Source organism: Acanthisitta chloris, unplaced genomic scaffold (genome assembly GCF_000695815.1).
Source record: "Acanthisitta chloris isolate BGI_N310 unplaced genomic scaffold, ASM69581v1 scaffold774, whole genome shotgun sequence".
Lineage (NCBI taxonomy): Eukaryota > Metazoa > Chordata > Aves > Passeriformes > Acanthisittidae > Acanthisitta > Acanthisitta chloris.
Genome location: NW_008670767.1, coordinates 1 through 22460, shown reverse-complemented (window position 1 = coordinate 22460; position 22460 = coordinate 1). Strand labels below are relative to the sequence as shown.

The window sequence follows — 22460 nt, the reverse complement described above, 5'->3', positions numbered from 1 at the left end:
GTTGGAGTGCATTACAAAATTTGCTACAAAAATCACTTTCTAGTCTTCATCTGAATACTGAGAGGTTCAGTTAAGTTGTCAGCACTATAACAACATGGTTAAAGTCATCTTTTAGTAAATAAATATTGCCAGGTAGGTACAGTCAGTCCATAGATACAAATTACTTCTACCCAGTGTCAGGGAACCTAGCAACAAGCCTCAAAAATCTCAGACACATCAACTTCTTAAGTCATCAGTACTGAATTTCATCTGAATGTTGGGATTATTGACCATGACAGTCAGGTATCCAATGTGTTGACTTCTTTGGAGCAGAAATAATGCACAACTATTGCATTAGGGTATCGAGCAAATGCACTGTAAAGAGAACAGAAAAAAATATAAAAATCAGCTGGCAATACAAACAGTTTTCCATGGTCAAACAAGAATATCCAAGTTGTGCAGAATCAGAAAGATGTTTTCATGGAAGTGACACTTTCTTGTTTAAATTTCAGCCTGGATATATTCTTGAGAAAACCAGACAAAACAGTTCTATGGATTTTATAAGAGGTTTGGGGGCTTTTTAATTCTATTTTAATTTCTATAGGCACACTTTACTTGGAAGTCACTGGTAACAACTTAAAGACTGGATGACATACTTGCCCTTCAAAATCTTGTTCAACTTAACAGCATTAAAAAAGCCCTAGACAACCAAAACAATACTGCACATGCAAATTTAAATTCTGATGCTACACCTACACTAAGAGCAAAAAAAACTTAATATATTTAGACCCATGTTTATTAAAAAATGTCTTGGAAAAAACTTTTCCCTATCATTATTAATGTTAGTGATATCTCAGAAGAGTTCACAAGGGCAAGAGAAACAATGACTTAGTTACTCATGTGGCATTTCAGTGGAATTCAAAGATGAAAAACAAGAAGTAGAAATAAAATTTGCATTCTATATTAACCCATAATTACCTACTAGGAATGGTAGAAAAGTTACTGGCATCCAGGTAATGGAGTAAATTAGTTCTACTTTTAGACATCCTACAATAATTAGGCTACCAAAATGTAAATCCATCAGGGAACCACAAAGTCATCAGATACAGGAAACTACACACGCATCCTACTTTAATATTCTTTATTCTTAATTCTAGTTAAGAAGCAGGTAATAAGCAGTGTTCTTAGAAAATTTCCTAATTCCATATGAGAAGCGATTTTATGCCTTCTAGAGTTGTGAAGTAAGAACTTTTACGAGCTTCCAAAGGGATTTTATATTCCTTTGTTGAAAGCAGGATTAAACTCTTGCAGTAAATTCAATGACTAAAGCTTTGATGTATTCTTCACCACTCAGCTGCACAGTGTAATTTGGCTCCCTCGTACTGCTGTTCTCTCTGGGTATATACACATTCCAAATTCTTCAACATTCTTTTAGTTTAAGTGTACCAGACACACATTTGATTAATTAAGTTTACCAAGTTTACCAAGTTCTCTCACCTGTTACCTATCTTCTTTTTACAAACAGTGCACACCTTCTCCTCTGTAATAATGCACTTAATTTGCTGATGCAAGATCCGCTCCTCCTGGACCTAAAGAAAGACAAAAAAATCCAACTTGCTCAAAAAGCAATGCCATACCACAGCTGCCTTCTAGTCTGGTTAAACCACAAACTGTCACAATGTTTAACATTCAGTGGCTGTATCTACATTAGGAAGTTGTATAGCACAAAAGATGCAGGTCTGCAGAGCAGAGCAGATGGCATTGAACACCCAACACCCACACTATATGAATTGCAGAACTTTACTTTCAACTTAATCCATAGACTAAGGCATTCTAAGCACTAAGGGGTGTTAAGGTGAACTGTTCAACTGCATCTCCTGGTTTACTTTATTTCAAAGAAAGAAAACCAGTCCAAGCTGCTTGAAATGATTCTGCAGCACACACCACAGCACAGTGAGTCCAGAGACTTACTGCAAAGACACATACTTCATCCAAACTAAAATGAACATCTCTTGCAAAAGGGATGTTTATTCTAGTTGGTTTGCATCTAATTTCAGGTGCATTACAGCACTATATAGAGGGCACACATCCTGGATAAGGAACAGTTAATTTAAATATTGGACATGTTTTAAACCACTGTTCCAATAAATCACAGGTGGTGAGTACTTACCCTCAGAAACTCTGCATGGAGAAGATTCTTAAGTACTTGATTAAATCTTTTCTTCTGAGCATTTTCTTCAAGGACTTTCTCTAAGAAGATGCGAATCTCACTAATCTGTGTATTTGCTGGAAGCAGGTTTATTGCCTGGAACAAAATATAATTCGTTAGGAAAAATTAGAAAGGAATAGAAAGCAAAATAGAATAGAAATTGACACATTTAGCTTGCTGACTCCAGTACCCTCTGTAAGCTTCTGCCAACAGTACAAACTGAGTTGTCTTACAAGTCTGACTTACCTTAGTGGTATCCAATTTGCTGTGATGTAGCTCCAAAACCTGAAGAGCAGCCTGCAGGTTGGCTTGAGGCTCCAGCACTTCCATCTTGATTGGCCCAAGGCAATGAACACTAGGTGGGGACAGATACATCCGGAGCAGCGACAAATAGACCTGTTGTACACAAAAGGAAAGTTCTGAAACCAATGCACATATGCACAATCAACAGTGCTGCTAGAACCCTGCAATGGTGCTAGTAAGTTGTACCCATGTCATCTAAAATTCTGAAGTTCTCCTTTAAACAGCTCTTATCTTAAAACAACAAAGCCTGAAGAGTACCAAGGATGTTCAAGGCCTTTCATGACTTGCATTCTAAAGCTTTTCTATACAAGCAGTTTTAATAATACTTCCCTCATGTATCTTTCAGAACTCAGTTATAGCCTTTAGAAGCCAGCACTTTACTTTTTAGCCCTAACTTTTCTGTTAAAAAAACCAAAACCTCAAACAATCATCCAGTAATTCCTAAATTCCAAGAGCTTAAACTTAGGTTCCCGTCGACCTACACACCGCCCTGAAAAAGTCTATACAGAGCAAAATCTTTAAAGTCCTAAATGTGGTATGAATAGCCTACTATATCCTTAATGAACAAGAAGACTACGAAGATGAAGCTACTTACATCTTTGTTGCCATCTTTGTTTCTGTCATAATGTTTATGGCAGTAGCTAGAACAGAGAAGAATCAAGTGAAATACAGGAACAGTTTCAGGACCCAGAGAATTAGTCCACAGAAATTAAAATTTAAATGCTTCGACTACTGAAGTCATCCAAGCTAGGTGACCATACATCCAACTCGTACGACAAAATTACACCATTTACTCTGCATCACAATGCTGAGAAAAGGGAGGTTTTGTGCAATCTCCCACTTCCAATCAACTTGAAAAGCTTTAATACAGAAACCAAGCTTAATTCAGCTGTATAAGAAAAGGTGGGGGGGGGGAAATATATGACCAATCAACACATCACATATGGGTAGATCTATGGTAGATCTATCTAATTAGTGTATCTGAATAATAAAGAGAAGGTGTTCATTAGTGTACACTGCCCACTGGAGCTGAATGCCCTCTAACAGGCATTTGCTTGAAACTAGCTTTAAGAGAAGCTGGCTTGAACACGCCCCAATGTTCAGATTTACCTGCCAGTACTGTATAATTCTATTTTCACCTGAGCACTTCTGATTCACTCAGGAGGTTCCCTGGCATGAAATACCTAGCAAAACTATGTATCTTTACTAGAGAGGATTCTGCTAACTGAAGGACCCTAACTTGGCACGTGGGCTAGTGAACATTTCCCCAAAAAGAAAGGAATGAAAAAAAGCATACAGAAGTTCACAAGCAAAGGACAGGTGGAAACAAGTAACTTAATGATGGTGGGGTCATATTGCTCTAAAACACAATGACAGAAGAGCATGAATAGATAAACCACATGGGACAGCATCATCATCTGTAATGAACAGATACCCAGAAGAGCCTAGAAGACAAGAGAACATGTAAACCCAAAAGATCCTGAAGACTTCCAGTGTTCATGTCCCACATACATCAACATTTTACTACACATCCTATCCACAGAGCAGTGACCAAACTAAGTCTTGCAGAAAAATACATTAAAATAAAGAAATCTTTACTTTTCAGCCATGTTGGTGTCCTTCAAAATATGAACATAAATAAACAGAGCTTGTTCATGCTTCCCCATACGACCCAAGAGCAGAGCACGTTCTTCCAGGAGACCTAAGTGATAGCATGAAGCATTAAGTCAACACCTACACAGAGAAATGACAAAATAAACTGTAGTCTGAGCAGAGATTAATAATTCCTTCTGTTAGTCTGATCACTAACTGAGTTTACATTACGCTGAGACTGAAAATCTACACTTTATTCTAGTCTCAGAAACCTTTTATGAATTCTTAAGTAACCTTAAGAAACAACAACCTTCCAAACTGTTGAACAATTCAGGCTCATCAAAAAGGCAGCCTAAATATGTAAGTCTTAGGTCAACAGTTATAGGAGTCCCAGAGAGACTGGTAAACTCAACTGTGCCAGGAAAAACAACTACAGATCTCTGTTTCTAGTTGTCATGATTCTACAATAAGTGAGGAGGATTTGCTGTACAAGGCTATAAGCTAGGGTTTAATTAACCTAAAGAAACTGAACTCACCATCAAAGGGGAAGTCACTAATTAGTCGACTAGGTTCATACCAGCTAGACTTCTCCAGAAAAAGCAGAAGCTTTTTCCGGTAATCCCCCAAGTCTCCTCCTTCCTCCCCAGCAGGCACTGGAGTTTTATCTATATGGAAGAAAATAGAATAAGCTAAATTATTATTTCACTATGCTAGTACAGAGAAGAAGATAAACAAATCTTTATGAAGAGGAACTAAAGCCTGATGGAACTGTTACATGGGCTGAGATGCTAGTGCACCTGCCAAATTACTTCAGCTTCTTAAAACAGATCAAGTGGCTGGTTAAAACAATACTCAGTTATTCAAAACCCTTCCCTACCCTTGACATGCAGAATTCAGGGAGCAATAGGTGCCTCCCACTTAACTATGAACAAAGCGTTGCTTGATCCCTTAACATCTCTTAGGAGGTAATAAACTAGACTGCCCTACAAACCCATAATTTTTGTTGCTGCAATTCCCTTATTGCTTAGGCTATCTTCTTCTGGATGTGAACAGCAAAGGTTTACAACAATACGGAATATGAAGGTTCCCCTGTGCTGTCCCATGTCCCTGGTCTTCCAACCAGAAAAGGCTAAACATACCTGCAGGGAAAGAATTGAGATATTCTTTCATTAAGCCCTGCACTTTCTCACAGTACAGCTGGATCAGACAGTTGTGAAAATCTGCACCAGTTTCTTCCCAGACATGAATGATGTGTTCCTGTAAATACACGTTAAGGTTCAGTCCCAGACTCTTTGTCCGGGAAGCAACTGATTTATAAACAAGCAACAGTTCCATGCTTGCTTTACCAAGCTTAACTTCAGGATTTCATTTCTTTTAATTACATTTTCTTTGCACAACTTGTGGCAAAGCCAGCATTCTGTGAGACAGCATCAGGCTCCAAATCCTGGAGAACTAAAGTCTTACATGAAACATTTCATACTGAATGCAATGCACTAGTAGAAATTGAGTTCTTACCAGATAAGGAATAGTCAAGCTTTTAAAATTTTCTATCAAGAAACTGAGCACTTTGTCTCGTGGCAAAGCTTCTACTTCAGGGAGGTCTTCTGTAAATATCTGTTAAACAAAATTTTATTCACAGAATGGTGATTGTTGGTTTAAGTGCCACAGTGTTATTTTTTTCTGAGGCACTGAAGTACAGCATATCATCACATATCCAAAGAGTAAGCATAAGTATAAACAAATCTGAGCAGTTTATTCAGGCACTGAGAAGTTATTTCAAACCTGAAAAGATTAACAAACATCCCCACTTCAGCCTTAGTTAATACTCTACTCTTACAGTGCCCAACACCTCCCAAATACAGGGAGTCAATTCTATATCAAAGAGGAAAGAGAAAATAAGTAAGGCAAACCATCATTCAACATTTAAATTTATTTATTTAAATCAGGCTCCTGTACAAAAAGTGTGACATCAACAAGACTAAATGTTCCTAGTTACTTATTACAATATAAAGTATTCCAAGAATGCAAACGGGTAAGAAAATATGAAAGACTGTCCTGCTCTGTCTACTGTTAACCTTCTCAGAGTACTGAACACAGAAAATACAAATTATGTATTTAACTGGATTCAGCATTAATACATGGCTTCTTACATTGAGTTACCCCAACTCCATATACTGCACTAGGAATCCCAACAACAAGGTGCCTGTTTCAACCACATTTACCTTCAGTCCGTCTTCAGGAAAATCTCTCAGCACCCAGCCAGAGTAGGAAAATACCAAGTGCAAGTTCTCTGTGCCTGGAATACAAAGAGCAAGAGAGCTCAATGTTAAAATCCAAAAAAATTCTATCTACTCACAACATAAGCAGATGCTTTCTGACCCAGCAAAGCTTAATTTACATGAAGAATCCATTTTCCTTTTCTCCTTGCTCAAGTCAAGCAAATCACACATTCCAGGTTAAAGCCACAATTTCATTACTTCACAAACATGATTTCGAACAGAAACAAAAATGAACTCAAATATTAAGTGCCACGAAATGTAAACAATTCAGCCCAAACCAGGGTTGGTTGTCTTAATCACAGTCCGAAAGTCTTCCCTGACAATTTTTTTTATTAGGGTAGAAAAAGCATTGTACTTTTCACTTGGGTAATTTTCTTCAGCCCATCTCCAGCCTGCCAGTCTAATGACTTCTACGGCAAAAGGTCAAATACTTCACAACATGAAAAAAACCCAATTATTACTTAGATTAGAAGATTATAACTACAGAAGCCTTACCAAAGGGGAAGGCTAAGGGAAAAATCTGAAGAAACACACACACCCACCCCCCTATAGTCTGAAATGCTTCTATCACCTTAGTTAAGGGAATCCCAGAAATAACAATCATCGATTAATCAAGGCAGGATGGGCAGCGCAACTAAAAATAACCATGAATATAGTGTTACATTTCTCCTGTTTACTTGGGGGGGTGTGGAATCTGCAAGTGGCACTAGTGTAAAAGATTCCATTTATTAGGAAGAGTTAACTTTCTAGGTTGTTTCCACTGTATTTCATTACTCTGAAGAGTCAAACATCTTTTATCAATTTTAAAGAGCTGAGCAAGAAGCACACAGAAAATAAATGATTTTCAAGAGGTCCTGAAACAGAAGCTTCAGAAGTCTAGAAACGTTTAGCAAGCTGACAAGATTTTAGGAAAGTATTCCAGATTATGTGGATAACCATAGTTATTAATCTTCATCAGTCACAGGTAAAACAAAAGAACAACTGACATAGGTCAATTGAGACTAACTTATCAAGATGACAGAATTATTAAGTAAGATTAAAAGTTTGCTCTTAAAGCTGTATGCTGAATATAACATACCTACATTTCTCTAAGAGGAGTGACATTGCCAAATGATACCAATGAATAAGAAGTGTAAGAGAGACATGGCACAAATGGCAAAGGTCTCAATGTCATTGTTAAATTAATGGATTATCACTGAATAAGTATGTTGCTAATTGAAGCCAGCAGCCATTAGAGAAAAAAATATCAAACTTGGGCAACAGTAAGAGATGAACAAAGGTATTTCCTTTAAACTACTCACTATCAAGCTAATAGTGTGACATTTTTTAATAGTTTTGCATTTAGAAATAAATAATATTATTCAATGAGAGGGAACTATTCTCAAAGTAGCAAATACAAACAAGGACTCGAGTTCACTGTGAATAGCCAACCAGACAAGTTCCTACCATGATGCCTGACCAGCAACTACAACTGTTAAGTCATTATCTAGATATACTGAAACACAGAAAACAAAAACTTTTATTTATAGGATTTTTCATCTCATAAATGATAGTATTAACACCAGCAACTGGAAGTTAAGACTTTCAGCTGGAAAGCCTAACCCAGAAGTTAAAATTTCCTTTTGTCTTTGATAAATCATCACTGGAAGGAAATTCAAAATACTATGGTACATTTTATCTCAACAGAAATTTTAATTGGAAGGAATATTTTCTAATAAGATCAATCAAGTTACAACAAAACACCCATGAGCTAATACTTGAAATTTGCATTACACAAGAAGCCAAACAAGATGACAAGGATACCCCTTAGCTTGATAGCCTCTACAAAGTTGCTGAACAGCCCTATAACCACTAAGCCAAACAAGAGTAACAGCTTCACGAAAGTACTGCTTTCCTTCACACTCACCTAAATGCTGCAGATATTGCACTGTCCGCTCATGACCCTTCAAAGGAGAGTTGGCTTTCTTTGACTGATCCACCAGTACCTGCAAAGCTTTCAGAATAAAATAGTTAATTCATTTTTAACTATAGCTCCAACTTGAACCACAAAATAATGCATTTTTCTTGTTCTGCTACTGAAGACAAAACAAAGTTATGTTTTCAACATTCAGACCAAATGGGAACAAAGATGAATTTAATCACAAGATGGTGATCAAACAATCTCTTCAGAATACTGCCTGCTCACTGAAGACAAGTTAAAACTCAACCTTGTTCTGGGCCCCTCAGTTCAGGAAGGATATTGAGGTGCTGGAGTGGGTCCAGACAAGAGCAATGAGGCTGGTGCAGGGACTCGAGCACAACTGCTATGAGGAGAGGCTGAGGGAGCTGGGATTGTTTAGCCTGGAGAAGAGGAGGCTCAGGGAAGACCTTATCACCCTCTACAACTACCTGAAAGGAGGTTGTAGTCAAGGAGGGGTTTGGTCTCTTCTCTCAGGCAACCAGCAGTAGGACAAGAGGGCACAGACTCAAGCTCTGCCAGGGGAGGTTTAGGTTGGATATTAGGAAGAGATTTTTAACGGAGAGAGTAGTCAGGCATTGGAATGTGCTGCCCAGGAAGGTGGTGAATTCACCATCCCTGGAGGTTTTCAAGCTGAGACTGGATGTGGCACTTAATGCCATGGTCTAGTAACAACGGTCGAGTTGGATTTGATGATCTTTGAGGTCTCTTCCAACCCGGTTGATTCTGATTCTCCTCTCCCACCCTCATATTTACCTTTTTCATGCAGACCTTTTTTTTCATACAGTATTATCAGCTCACTATATTTGTGTGCCTTCTTTAGTACATGCTCACTCTCCTCAATATGGCAGTGATTGTTCTCCAGACGTAGCAAAGGTGCCACCAGTGCTACATTTGTCTGCAAGCAAAAAGGGAGCATTTAAACATACTTCATTGCAAGTGCACCTCCTAAGCGTATTGTACAAAACATGAGCTGGAAACAGGGGCAGAGGGGAAGGAAACCTAATAGCATAAGAAGTGACAGTATAACATCTTAGAGTAAGGCCCATGGTCATTGCCATAATTTGTTGAGACAGAAAGAAAACAATGTATCAGAGCTACTCCCCTTCAAGAACATGGGTCAGCTTTGAAAAACTTTGTAACATCAAGTATCATACTCTCCTGCATTTAGCAGTACTAGGTAACAGAAGCAGTCCTTAGAACTTCAAAATACACAGGCACGGCCATGTTCTTTGGCAGAGGCAGCAACCAGAAACAGATACATTTGCTTTATTCCTTTATTCCTCTTTTATTAACTGCTTCTGACCAGTGAGCAAACTAGCTAACACCTAAGTTTCACACATCGTTTTTAGATTAATGAGAGACGGCTGCGTGCGAATTTCTGAAGTAGCTGCTTATCTTCCTTCTTAAATATTTCAGTCTGAAATAACAATAGAGCTAGCATGGCAAAGGAAAAACCTCTAGGTCAGGCAAACTCACATGCAGGTAACACTTTAACAAGGTGGTATCGATGATTTGTAGCAGCTTCTTTTTGGATTTGATTGTGGGTGTTCCTTCCATGAGGGGTGAGGTACTAGACTGATGGTCAGAATCATTTAGCTTCTTCACCAGCTGACTTCTTTTCTGCAGGACATCAAATGAAATATTAACACAAAAAGTCATGGATTTCTACACCTCACCTCAGGAAATAAAACCCACCAACTAAAAAGACTAAATTAAGCCAATTTAATAACTTGTTCTAATCTACTGTTGGCAAACAAGCTTTTATTGCTACTAACTATTCAACACATGAACTTTCTAACCACACTTGTTTTGCAAATTTATAGTTTTGCAAAATAAGCAGTTTTGAGAAAATAGTCAGAAGGAAATTCTGTTGACCTAAACAGAGCCATTTTAGAGAAGTCGGGCAGCGTTTAAAACATTTGGAAAACAATTTAAGTTTGAACTACTAGGCACAAAAACTATCCTACTTCAGACACAAGCTTCCATTTAGTCTAGTAAGGATGGCAACAGAACAATTCAAGTTCCAGTTACAACAAAATTAAAAGGGCAGGAAGTTAAAAGTATCCATTATCTCCTGTTCCACCTTTTAATGCATGCTCTTGGCCTGTCTCCTGGATAGAGTGCCCTCCACAACAGTCACCAAACAACAACAAAAGATCAAGTGCTTAAGTCCTCTTTAGAAGGATAGTAGGAATAAAATACTGGACTTGTACTAAGATCCAATCTCTAAGTAAATTTTGTCCAGTCACATGTGATGTTTCCCCATATATCTGTGGGCTATCTCCTGTGCTCCATTTCCCCTGCTTACTCAGGAGCTGCTGCCATAGTTTCCAACATGAAAACAGCCCATTAAGGCTAGCATGACAGAGCTGGAGTAGGTGTACTGCTTCCTGCACCTCAAAGTTAACCACCACGCTGAAGCTGAATAACCCTGCTCTAAAAACAGGTAGAGGAGCACTCACTTGAGTTAGGTAGTCTATCAGAGCTAAGTGTGCCTTCTCCAGCTCTGCCCCAGAGAGCCCTGGCAGGGGGTTAGGATATTGCAGCTGTTTCCTGTAATCTGTGGGCAGGAGGTCAGGATACAGACCCATCACATGAGTGGGATCTAAACAAAAAATGGCTAGTATTAGTAACCATTCATAATATTATTTTGCAAACTCTTAGAGCAAGCTTAGCTTTCTAACAGAGTAGTGTGTAGTCAATTCGTATATCCACAAGGTTCTAGATAACAAAATTTGCTTATTATAGAAAACAAGCTAAAACAAAGCAAAACAAGCAAGAGAAAAACTGTTACGAAGACAAAGTTTTAATGTGTGTACTTCACACACTTGGAGGACAAGAAATTATTATAATCCTCTTATTGCTCTTCTTGCATAATCCTAGCAGGATTTCTGGAACAAGCAATGTATCCAGAGATTTACTGTACTTTCGAAACAAGAACTGAATAACAACATCTGTAACTAATAAACACCCATTTTCACAGAGTTTAAGCAAATTACAATTACTACCCTGTAATTTAAGTATTTTGATTCTCAGTCCTTTTCTTTAATTGCAGTTTTCCAAAGTAAATATGATGTTACGCATATCAAAAGAAGTTCCAGGTTTAAATGCACAAGAGATGTCCTGTCACCAGTAAAAATAATCTCAGTCCTAAACACTATTCTATGGTACAGTCCAGTCTTCAAATCTCCTATCAGTAACCCTAGTACAAACCAGAGGAATAACATCAGAGACTATTTTGACTTCCAAAAGCACAGAAAAGTTTCCTGACTTCAGCAGCTTGGTTAAACCAAAGGTTAAGGGTCCTCAGTTTGGTCTGAGCCCAATGATTTCACAAATCTACAGATGTTCCTTATTTTTTGCTTGCAGAAACACTTCCTCCAAGGGTCTGTGTAGATGCTATGCATGCTATAAAATAGCCTAGAATATAAACATATTCTGCACAAAGGCCAAACTCCTGATTTAACCTAACTTACCAAGTGCAGTTAATTAAGTAGTTACCAGTTTCATAAAAAAACCAACTAGATAACTGTCTAGCTTATCTGCCCTTCACAGGGGACTGGTCTGCTCAAGATGCCACTGCTTTAAACAAAACAGAAAAACAAAAACTCACACACAATAGCACATGAGATTCACTTCATTTCTTCTAACCTAGGTACCTCTCTGCTGACCCAGTCATTTACCTGTACCAAGCTTGGCAAAAACTTGCATGGATTCATCAAAGCGCTTCTGGCAGAAAAGGTTGAAGGCAAAGAGGTTCTTTATGTGGTGAATTTGTTGTCGTTTTTCACTATCTGAATCATCTTTCATTTCCTATACACACACAAATTAACAAACATTAAAAATTCTTGGTCCTCATATATGAGAAGGAAACACTTTATAGAAATAACAGGAGCATTATCCTTTGGAGAGAGTAAGAAGAAAAAAAGATAATCTTCCAAAGAGAACATCTCTGACAGTGCCTGTCAGATGCAATGCTTATTGTGTCACTGAGATAACCTGGAAGGTTTGAAAGCTACCTCTGGTTATCTATATACTAGCGCTCTCATGGCAACTGTCTCTTCACTCATTTGCCTTTTCAATTTTTTTTAAAATCAGCAAAATAAAATGCAATTAATTAATTTTAATGTAATTCCAGGGAAGTTTCCAGAAACCAAAAATTCCTAAACCAGTAAGACCAATATAATTAAATGTACTCTAAAACATTATTGTTTCAGGAGTAATGTGAAGGGTAATTTTAAAAAAAAAATAAAGTCATGTGACAAAGCAAAGCACACAACTCCAAATAACACTTTTTAAAACCAGTCTGAAGACTCTGAAGTTCAACTCACTTCAAAATCTAAAAGGTGTGAACCAGTTGAACAGCTAAGAGAGAATCTTTCACACACAAGATAGTATCTCAAAAATCTAAACCACAGTAGATCAGTGTGCAGCAATGGCAGCAGGAAAACAGAACTTAGGTCAAAAAAGGCTAGAGTTTACCAGTTTCTGCAAAGTGGGCAGTTGGGAGGTTACACTCTGACTGATTAGCAGACTCACTACAGTCAAACAGTCAGCTAACATCCTTTCGTGTACTTTTGCACAATCGCATCCACTGCAAACTCAGTTTTTGAGTACTTACTGCCAACTGCAAAGCCAACTCAAACTGTTTGTCCTGCAGAAGCTGCTGGATCTGGGTGGCTATGGACACTGGAATGAGCCGCCAAACAAAGTGATTACTTGCCACATATATAATATTTGTGCTGTAAACAAGACAAAAAAAGTCAGTTACTAAGTTCCAGTGCTGAGAATGAAGCCATATCCTATCTAAAAAAAACCAATCTTGGTTAATACACACATGGATCAATCCAAGAGCAACTTGAACATTACTGAAAAGCAGAAAGGAGAAGAATATATCCCCCGTGATCACAAATTCCCAAAGACAACAAATCTGTTCAAAAAAAAAGAAGACTGTTTCAATGCTAATTTTTAAGCTGAGGTAGTTAGAAAGACTGCTTTTTCAGTTTTTCAGCATACTACTATACACCCAGACAGCTTAACAACAGTAATACTCAGTTATATGAAATACCCTCCAGAGGTGATGAAGCGTGGTCTCTGCAGCTCAATGCTCTGTACCAGCAGCCGAGGTTCAAAAGTGCGGATCTCCACGTATCTTGGCAGAACAGCGATGATGTAGGGAGGCTGGTGCTCTGGTAAAGAAATAAATGAAAAATCTAAGTTGATTGTTCTGAAGGTGTAAGCCATGACTTAAAGTAAAGCTTCTCTTCAAATTTCTTCCCCTCGCAAAACAAAACTCAATGCCCAACACTTTGCAAGTCTATCAGCAATTTGCTAATAGACTGCTACCAGGCTCTTTGTTCATCCTTCAACATAGACATTTCTGTGGCACTCAGCTGCTGTAACACACTACCTTCCATTTCAGATCTTGTCCCTTTATAAAATATATGCAATATGCCTATTATATGAGGAGACAGGCATATAGATTACAAGCAAAGAAGGCTAAGAAGCAAAAATAAACACACACTAAACCCTCCCCACAGTACAACTTAAAATTTACTGTAGAAACTGTCACACTCCAAATCCAGCTAGTTTCAAAATATTGAGAACATAATGATTTTACCACATAAAAAAAGAGTAAAGAAGCAATTTTTTTTAAAATAAATCAAAACAAACTGCTAATTCTCACCCATGGCAATAGGAATATCTGTCCAGTTCAAGGCACATTTCTGAGTACAGATCCCTTCTTCGTTAAGAACAACTGTTAGATCATCTTGGCCGACTGCAACTTTTCCATCTGCTACAGGAGCTACCAATGGTTCCAGCTGCTTCCCTGTGGGAAACAGTTCTTTGATGGATCCTTTTCCATCCACCTAAGATGATAAAGAAGAGAAAAACCTTTATTTCACAGTTGCATAAGACTAAAGCCAAAAACCCCTAGAGGGATTTACAGCCCAGACTAATCACTAATAGGACAAGTGCAATTTTAAAAGAAGCAATAAAATTATCACATATCATAATACATCTTGCTTACACATCACTCAGGAATAAAGAATTAATACCATGTGCCTCAGATGACGTATTCCTGTCACTATAACAGTAGCTGAGAACACAGTTCATTACAGGTTTATAAAATGCATGGCACAGTAGAAACATCAGCCGAAGTGTCCAAACACTTCATTTTAGATGAAAACTTTATCAAAGTTTTATTCTGGCATGAGTGAGTGCTGCCACATTAAAAAAGCAAACTGAAAGTCTAGCAACCTGCCTAGCTGTTTTCACCTGCTCTAGCCACTCATTCTTGTGGCCACATGCTGTCCTGGGAACTGAACCCACACAAAAAATTGCTGTTTCATGAGCTGTCCACCACCAAAACGGAGAATCCTCTTCCTTCAACTCTAGCTACACATTCCTTTGGCGTCCCTTGCATTACAGCTCAAGCACTTTATAAATCAACAGCTAGCCAGCAGAAAACACCATCATAAAAACATTTACATTTTTTCTGCTTATTTAGTGAAATTAAGCCATCCAAAGATGGGTCAGTCAGCACCAGAGCCAATCCACAGTATACACCTGGACAACTCCTCTCCATCCTGATTGTTTGAGCAGCTACACAACTACTCATATCAACAAATGGCAGGAATCAACATCTAGGAGAGCACTGCAGAAAGGCATCCCTTCTTTTGTTAGCAGCATCAGTTTCAAGTGACTCCAAAAATCATGTGCAGTTTTCCTCTTGACTACAGACCAATGTTGCCACCCATGTACATACATATGTGCGGTGCACCTCATCTTCATCTTATTTTCCTACAATATCGACAGAAGCCAATTGCAAAGGCAGAAAAGAGAATCAACTATAGCTGTAAATGAAGTGTAAGTGGAAATTAATATTAAATTAACAACAGTAAGTATAGAGACTTTCAAACTGTTCAGCAAGAGAATAAAAAACAAATAAATGGTTACGCTTCACTGTATGCCAGGTAAGATATTCTTGGTCTTTTTTCCCTTTTAGAGCTATGTCCTTTCTTAATGCATTACATAAAATGCAAACTGAGCTTACATAGACTGCTACCAAATCAAAATGTATCTTCTCCGATGACTTTTTTTCTGTAAGAACTGCAAACAGTGGTTTCAACAGCAACAAACAGAAGATCATTTCCTGGCAAAACATCATTTTAAAAGGACAGACCTCAACTGTCCTTTCCAAAACCACATATAGAAAGTACCAGATGCTGTTTTTCAGAAATATATTAGCTAAAGCCCTGAGCACAGAAGCAGCCTCCACAGTGTCCACTGCTATACAGATCTTCTGAAAACACTGTATTACGCACCCCAGGCTTACCCGTATCAAGTAATAGTCCCTCTTGAAGCCTACACAGATGGAGTTTTCACACCAGGCCATAGACTTGGGTACATCAGGTACACTGAAGTCCCCCTGAGAAAAGCAGGGAAAACAGGTTAAACTGGCTCTTATGAGAGAAAACCAAAAGTCAAATCTGACAATGCACAGCAAAACAGACTACACTCTTGTTGACATCATATTCCCCACCACATGTGCCCCAGGTCTGCTGGTCAAGGAATGGCAGTATTCAGCTAAAAGGCTAGATTGATGCACAGTAAAGAGGTGTGCTCTGAGTTAGCTGGTAACTTCCTAGAAGAGTGTTGTAGCTGAAAAAGCCTCTACCCATTTCAATTGGTTATTTTTAACATTCTGGTATTCACAACTGCAGCTCTCTATGCTTGTTGTCAGTAACTATCTTCTGACTTAGTGACATACCTGGAAAATCGAGAAGAGCACCCACTTCTGTAATGTTATTGTTAGGTATATGTCCATAGATGCTGCATGCTAATACATTTGACTGATTTACATGTGTACTACAAACATAATGTTAAAATATAGGACACAGCCCTTAATTTATGAAACTGTATTAAGGCCACCAATTTCCACCATGTACTTTCACTTTTATTTCCAGCTTCATTCTTAAATCTCTGCAGAACCAGAGTCAATACTCTAAAGTCAGCAGTGCCTCTGAGTAACAGGGACTGCATAGCAAGCAGTAAAGAGCAACTACACTCCTTGTTGAGGCATGTTAGACCACAGAAACAACTCACCTGTAGTTCATGGAACTCTCTGTCCTTCCAAAAATAAAGCTGTAGCTTCTTACGCACTGCCACACACATTCTCAGCACCTCTTCCCCTGTATCTGACTGCTGTGAAAACAGACAGGCTTAAATCATAGGCACACACAAACTAAGAGGCAAGTAAGACAACACAAGGCTCAGGCTGAAGCAAAGCTGTCAGCTGAAGAGCAGCTTTGTTCAATCCATGCCAGAAGGGTATTTCCTGAAAAAGGAAGCATGGGGGCAATACTTAAAAATGAACCTTGGCAGGGATTGTGACACCAAGGGAATAAAGAAAAATAAAAGAGCACCAAACGCAGACACACACAGACAAACTGAAGATAAATAGAGAGCTATCAGTCCAGCTCAGAAGACTAGGATAAACAGCTGAAACTCTGCAGAATAGGAGATGTGAGGAGTTGGAACAAGGCAAAAAATGTGTTATACTAACAGATAAAAACATTAGTTTTAACTTCCAGTATTCTAACCATTATTGAAAAATTCCTTGACCATTTTGAAAAATTCCTTGACAAGAAATACTAGAGAGCTAAGTGCCTGTACATATGAACAACAAACCACTTTGCAATGACCAGATGCAAAGGTGCTTTGAAAGACATTAGTTTTCACATCTGGAAAAGTATTTCGAGGTTAACGCTAAGCTAACGTACTTGGGGTTAACGCTAAGCGCCCATGGGGCAAAGAGACAAAACATGATGAAGAGCACTAAGCCATCTCTTCTGGTTTCTGAATGACATGGGTAGACTGAGAAACTCACTTGGACAGAAATAAGTCACTTAATAAACTACAGCATATAAACAGAGAACTGCCATACTTTATGGAACCATTTTATGGCCTGAACCTACCACAATTGCCCCGGGACTATTTGGGCCAATAAACAGAAAGAAAAATGTAACAAAAACAGTGATGGAGTTGCATGGAGAAGGTGCTAGTACACTGGCAATTCAAGAAAAGGGAATAGCTTTAATACTGAATGGGACCTTTCAAAAAAGAAGACAAAGTTAGTACAGGCCAAAAATGCCTTGAAGTTTTGTATCAGATTAAAAGCTACAATTGCAACAGGCACAGGAATATATCTTATGAAGCAGAGGAAGAAAGTTAAGGTGATTACATAAAAAACTGTTTGCTGAAGCAAAGTTTCAACATGTAGTACATAGTAATTTTAAAAAGCACTATTCCCCATGCAATTTGCATGCAACAAAATGAACAAACCTAATCTAGACAGCAACATGAAAGAGAGAGCCTTATTATGAACAGTAATGACACCTGTGCCACTGTATTCCATCTCTTACCTGAAGATCACAAGTGAAGAGAGATGCACCTTTTGCTTTGGAAACTGTAGTGATTTGTTGAAATGTCAACAGGTCATGAACATAAATGTTGTTTTCTGTTTTAAACACAATTCCAATTATTATTCAATATTTAATACACGTAGAGGTCATTGGTAATTCAAATAAGTTATCACATTTTATGTTCACATAAAAAGAACTTGTGAAACTAAGAACTGCAAGAAATTAAGTGCTTTCCCAAAAGCTGAAACATGCTATAAAGCACATAAAATTACAATAAATGCAGAAGACTAACACCAGCGTTGGTAAAATTATTTGAAGGAACTGAGAGCAAGTGATAACCAACCAGAGGAAGTGAGGGTGGAAGGGACAGCAAGCAGGCCAGAGCAGAGCATGTTCAAGATGGAAGATTGTATGAACAAAGAGCATTTTGAACTGGCCCTGAAATTAGCGGAAAGTGAAGAGTTGCAAATGTAGGGTGCTGCGGCCAAAGTTTTGTACGCACAAGGATACAAGCAGCAGAAATCTACACATGCAGGAGTCAGAAGAGCCAGGACTGGGAGATCATAAAGACATAAGCAGCAACATAAGCAAAAAAAGGATATAGGAAGATCATAAGGTTAAAGAAAGATACCAGAGCCAAGTAAACTTAGACCTTCAACAAGATGGTAAAAGATCACTAACTACATATAAATTAATTTGGTGTAACACATCAACAGTAAGTTTGGTATATCAAACAAGTTTGTACAGAAGTTTTAGTCCCTATCACGCAGTACACACACATACACATCCATGTGTGTATGTGTACATACAAATACCAACACAAACTATATATATACACACACACTTTTGTGCACATATGTACTTCTTAATTTCTAATCACAAAACAGCGTTAATGCTTTGTTCTCCAAGTTGGCATACAACAAGTAAAGCTGTTTCTCAATCTATGCTGCTTAATGCTCCCTCTGCAAAATGAAAAGCCTAAATTCTACACAACGACTTAACATTTTTAAGAGTGCCACATTCTGACAAGTAACTGCATAGAGAAGAGCTCATTAAGTATTAAAACATCTTTCTTCACTTACCTAATAGACTGACCAAAATTTTAAATTGAGAAACAACATGAATCTGAAAGGGAAAATTCTGTCAGCGACTCCATTCATAAAATAAACCTCTGAACAAAGCTTGATTATAGTCTTAAGAAAATGCATCTTAGATAATATCAAAATAATGCAAGGCAGTTATCCATTCACCACCTTCCTTCAGCTATTGCAACCCTTTTCACTTACACTCACTTTTACAAGCTACCATGTAGAACTTGCAAGCTAAGGTGGTAAAAAATGCTATAGTAATTGGTATGCTACTAGTACAAAATACTTCAAAAGGACATGCAGATTACTGCTGAAAGAAGATGCATAATCTTTGAGATGTTTTCCCAAGTATCAATACAATCAATGAGCACAAATTCTTCAAAAGAAATAAAATGGCAGCAAGTCTGGCAGTTACCTTACTTCTAAATTTCAAGTAAGAGGAATTAAATTCCCATTCCTATAGGATTTCATCTGAGACACAAGTAATATATTACAGTCTGTTGGTGTAATATCTTCATTTTAATAAATATTCTCAGTGAGAGAAGCTGCTAATTTACTGCTAACAAAAGCCCCCCAAAAAACCCTCTGCAAGTTCCAATTCTTTGATTTCTGCTTTAGCAACCAAACCAAGCTTATTCCTGTTACGGGAAGAGTGGGCAAAAACACCTGTCTCTTCCATGCCTAGAAGAAACTATAATTTTGGGGAAATTTTTTGTTAAGCTTAGCAGAGATTGCAGAATTAAATTTAGTATTTCATTTATTGGCTGAAAACACTGAAAAACTGTCCCCATGTCAAGAAGATAGTATTTCCTACCTGCTGAATCTTCTTTGAGAAGTTCTTGTTAGATTTCTCTAGTGTCACTTCAAACCTATTGCAACCTACCAAAAAGATTTCAGAGGGTATGTAAACTGAAGTTGCCCTCACTTATGACTTGCATATATCCTAGACTAAGTACATTACAAAGAATTATGAAAGCAAGCTTGGCCACTTAACACTGGAAGAATGAAATTTCCAACATAGTGGTCCTACCTTTTATTTAATAGCTAAATGCATCAGAAGGTCTTATACATAGCCAGGTGAAAATGTACATTACACTTCTTGTACCCATCTAAGGGCCTCATCGATAGTTATATTTTTGCCTTGCTGGAATTTTAGATTACAAGAATTATATGTAAGCAATCTGAAACCCAGAGGAACAAAGATACCCAAAAAGACTTTAGCCATGCTAATCAAATATCAGCAATCTAAACTGCAGGGGAGCACATCACTGCAAAATAGACAATGCACAAACACTACACCACAAGAGTTTAAAAGGAGTTTTAAGGATAAAAACTTACAGACACTGTCTGATGACATAACCTCTCCTGGCATTGATGCAAAAAAGGGGGAGAAATTTATCACATGAGATAAGACACTAGCAACTCAAGATTAGCATGTTCAGATTGGAATAGATACCCAGAAGTTTCAAAAAAAGCAAGCTGAATTCAGTCTCTAGAATCCAAGTAGCTACAAATTAACATCTTTCCAAGACCTGATGAACTTGGAAGAACACATTCGGTTTTCACTTTCCTGTTCCATGTTACAGAAAATTACTGTGTTCAATAACATCCATTCCTACATAAAAGACGCTAATGTGAAATACAAATCTGTTAGTGAAAATAAATTTTAACTAAACCAAAAATAGAATCATTCTATTTGGGGCATCTTAATAGGCTACAAACACGTATGACTCAAAGAGGCAGGGAGAAGAGTAAATAAATGACAGAACTAGTTAGGAAAGATCCCTCTCTACCCCACCCATGATGCTCATGAACCCACAGACATTAATCCAGTCCTTCACTAAAAGACAACAAATATCAGACCTCTGACAACTGGCATGTTGCACTGCTTTTGCACATACTTGTGCACTGTATTCACAAAAATTACAGTAGCTTACTATAAATTCAAACAGATAGGAACCCAATACAAAACATACTTTAAAACCAAGAAAGAAGCTCACACTACTTGCTGTCTTTCTTGCACATCTGCAAAATGGTATGTATGTACACTTTCACCAAAGATCATACACAAATATTCATTAAGCTCATCAAACGAAAAAAACAGCAATTAAATGCAACTGTTAAAATTACTACAGCCTCTTAAAGGGCAGGAAATAAAAACACAATTGACTTTTCATGTCATTTTTAAAATCAACTTACCCATGTCTTTTTTGATCCTGTAAAGCAGAAGATGCCCTTGTTTGGTACCAACAAGGAGCCATTCCTCTACAAAGACATTGGAGAAAGAGTCTAATTAGTTCAACAAGTACTGCCCTTCCCAGCTGTGCTGGTTTTGGCTGGGGTAGAGTTAATTTTCTTCACAGTGCCTAGTACCTGGCTATGTTACATTTATCACAACACTTAGAAACTTGTTTGAAATGCCAAAGAGGACTTTCTGTGGTGACTATACGCATTTCCTATCACCTTTCTGGCTGAAGTGCTCAGAAGTAGTTTTCATTCTCAGAAGAGGATAGTCAAAGACCAGGTAGTTTAACAGAATAAACAGCCCAGACATCACAGTCAAAAAGGGAGAATTAAAAGGCAATAAATAATTCTTCAGATGCTGCCTCTCAGAGAGGAACAGTGCAACCTAATGGGAAATACAGCGAGAAAGAAAAACAAGGAGCTCTGTGTGGATTTGGTTGGGATTTTTAATAACCAAGCTTTCATAAGAACTCTCTGAAATAGTCAGTTATGTTCAGAAGGACAGTGGTAGCTTTGCTTAGGTGACATTTGGATTGCTTGGACCAGCAAGAGTCATTCAAGATTTAGATGAGAGAAACTTTTAACATACAAACTCTATGGCAGAGTTTCAGACTCTTCCACTTTATAGCATCCATACCATCCAAAAGGCATAAAATCTTTAGAGGGTCATGAAATATGACTGAATTTATTCCTCACTGAATATCATATAAAAAGGCAGCATACACAATATTTCTCTCTACATCAAAAAAACCCTTATATTTTAATAAAATCTTGTTTCCTGCAAGGCCTTTCTTCCACTATTTGGTAGAAAAGAGACAGAATTACTCCTCTTTTCACACAACCATACTGCCACTAGCATGTGGGCTTAGCCTTTTTTCTACTTCAGCAAAATTAATGTTTTCAATGAGATAAAAGACAACAGCCACAATGCAGGAATAAAGTATCTTCACATCCTCTCCTGTACATAACTCCAGCATAAACAATCCATGTATAAACAGGGAAATACTATTCAGGATATAATTTTGTTCTTAAGACAAATTCATGGGGGTCACAATTTCCCAGTGTTTGGAATTACATTTTCAATTACCAATTTTGTGTGATGGTAGTACGTCTGATGATACCTGCTGAAGGCTTTAAAAAGCCTTATTACTACGACAGCTGCTGCAGTCACCTGACCAAAATCTCGACTGTCAGGTATGCCCAAAAACATAACCCACATTTATATACCGCTAATACACGCAAACAGATTCTAAACCTAAGACTTCAACACACCACTGGCCTTCCCAGATAACCTTTAGCTAAAAGAACAGGGAATGCTTTTTAGCAAGAAACTGTCCGGCGCACGGTTACAGGCTCCGCCGCGGCCGGGCAGGGCTG

The 22460-nt window shown here is 37.9% G+C and overlaps 1 protein-coding gene across 1 annotated transcript; it reads right to left on the bottom strand.

Annotated features, from left to right (window-relative positions):
• On the bottom strand, nucleotides 1-21104 carry VPS39 (vacuolar protein sorting 39 homolog (S. cerevisiae); the record flags this gene model as incomplete). Its single annotated transcript, XM_009073781.1, has 24 exons — nucleotides 1-354; nucleotides 1477-1568; nucleotides 2150-2284; nucleotides 2435-2584; nucleotides 3087-3132; nucleotides 4091-4193; nucleotides 4621-4749; nucleotides 5224-5341; nucleotides 5600-5698; nucleotides 6307-6380; nucleotides 8270-8356; nucleotides 9077-9218; nucleotides 9800-9943; nucleotides 10786-10928; nucleotides 12007-12136; nucleotides 12945-13065; nucleotides 13392-13512; nucleotides 14010-14193; nucleotides 15663-15755; nucleotides 16433-16531; nucleotides 17752-17846; nucleotides 18834-18876; nucleotides 19654-19718; nucleotides 21039-21104. Coding segments are annotated over 24 exons (2555 nt in total), but the record flags the coding sequence as incomplete, so codon positions are not given.
• Nucleotides 21105-22460: the final 1356 nt, after the last annotated feature.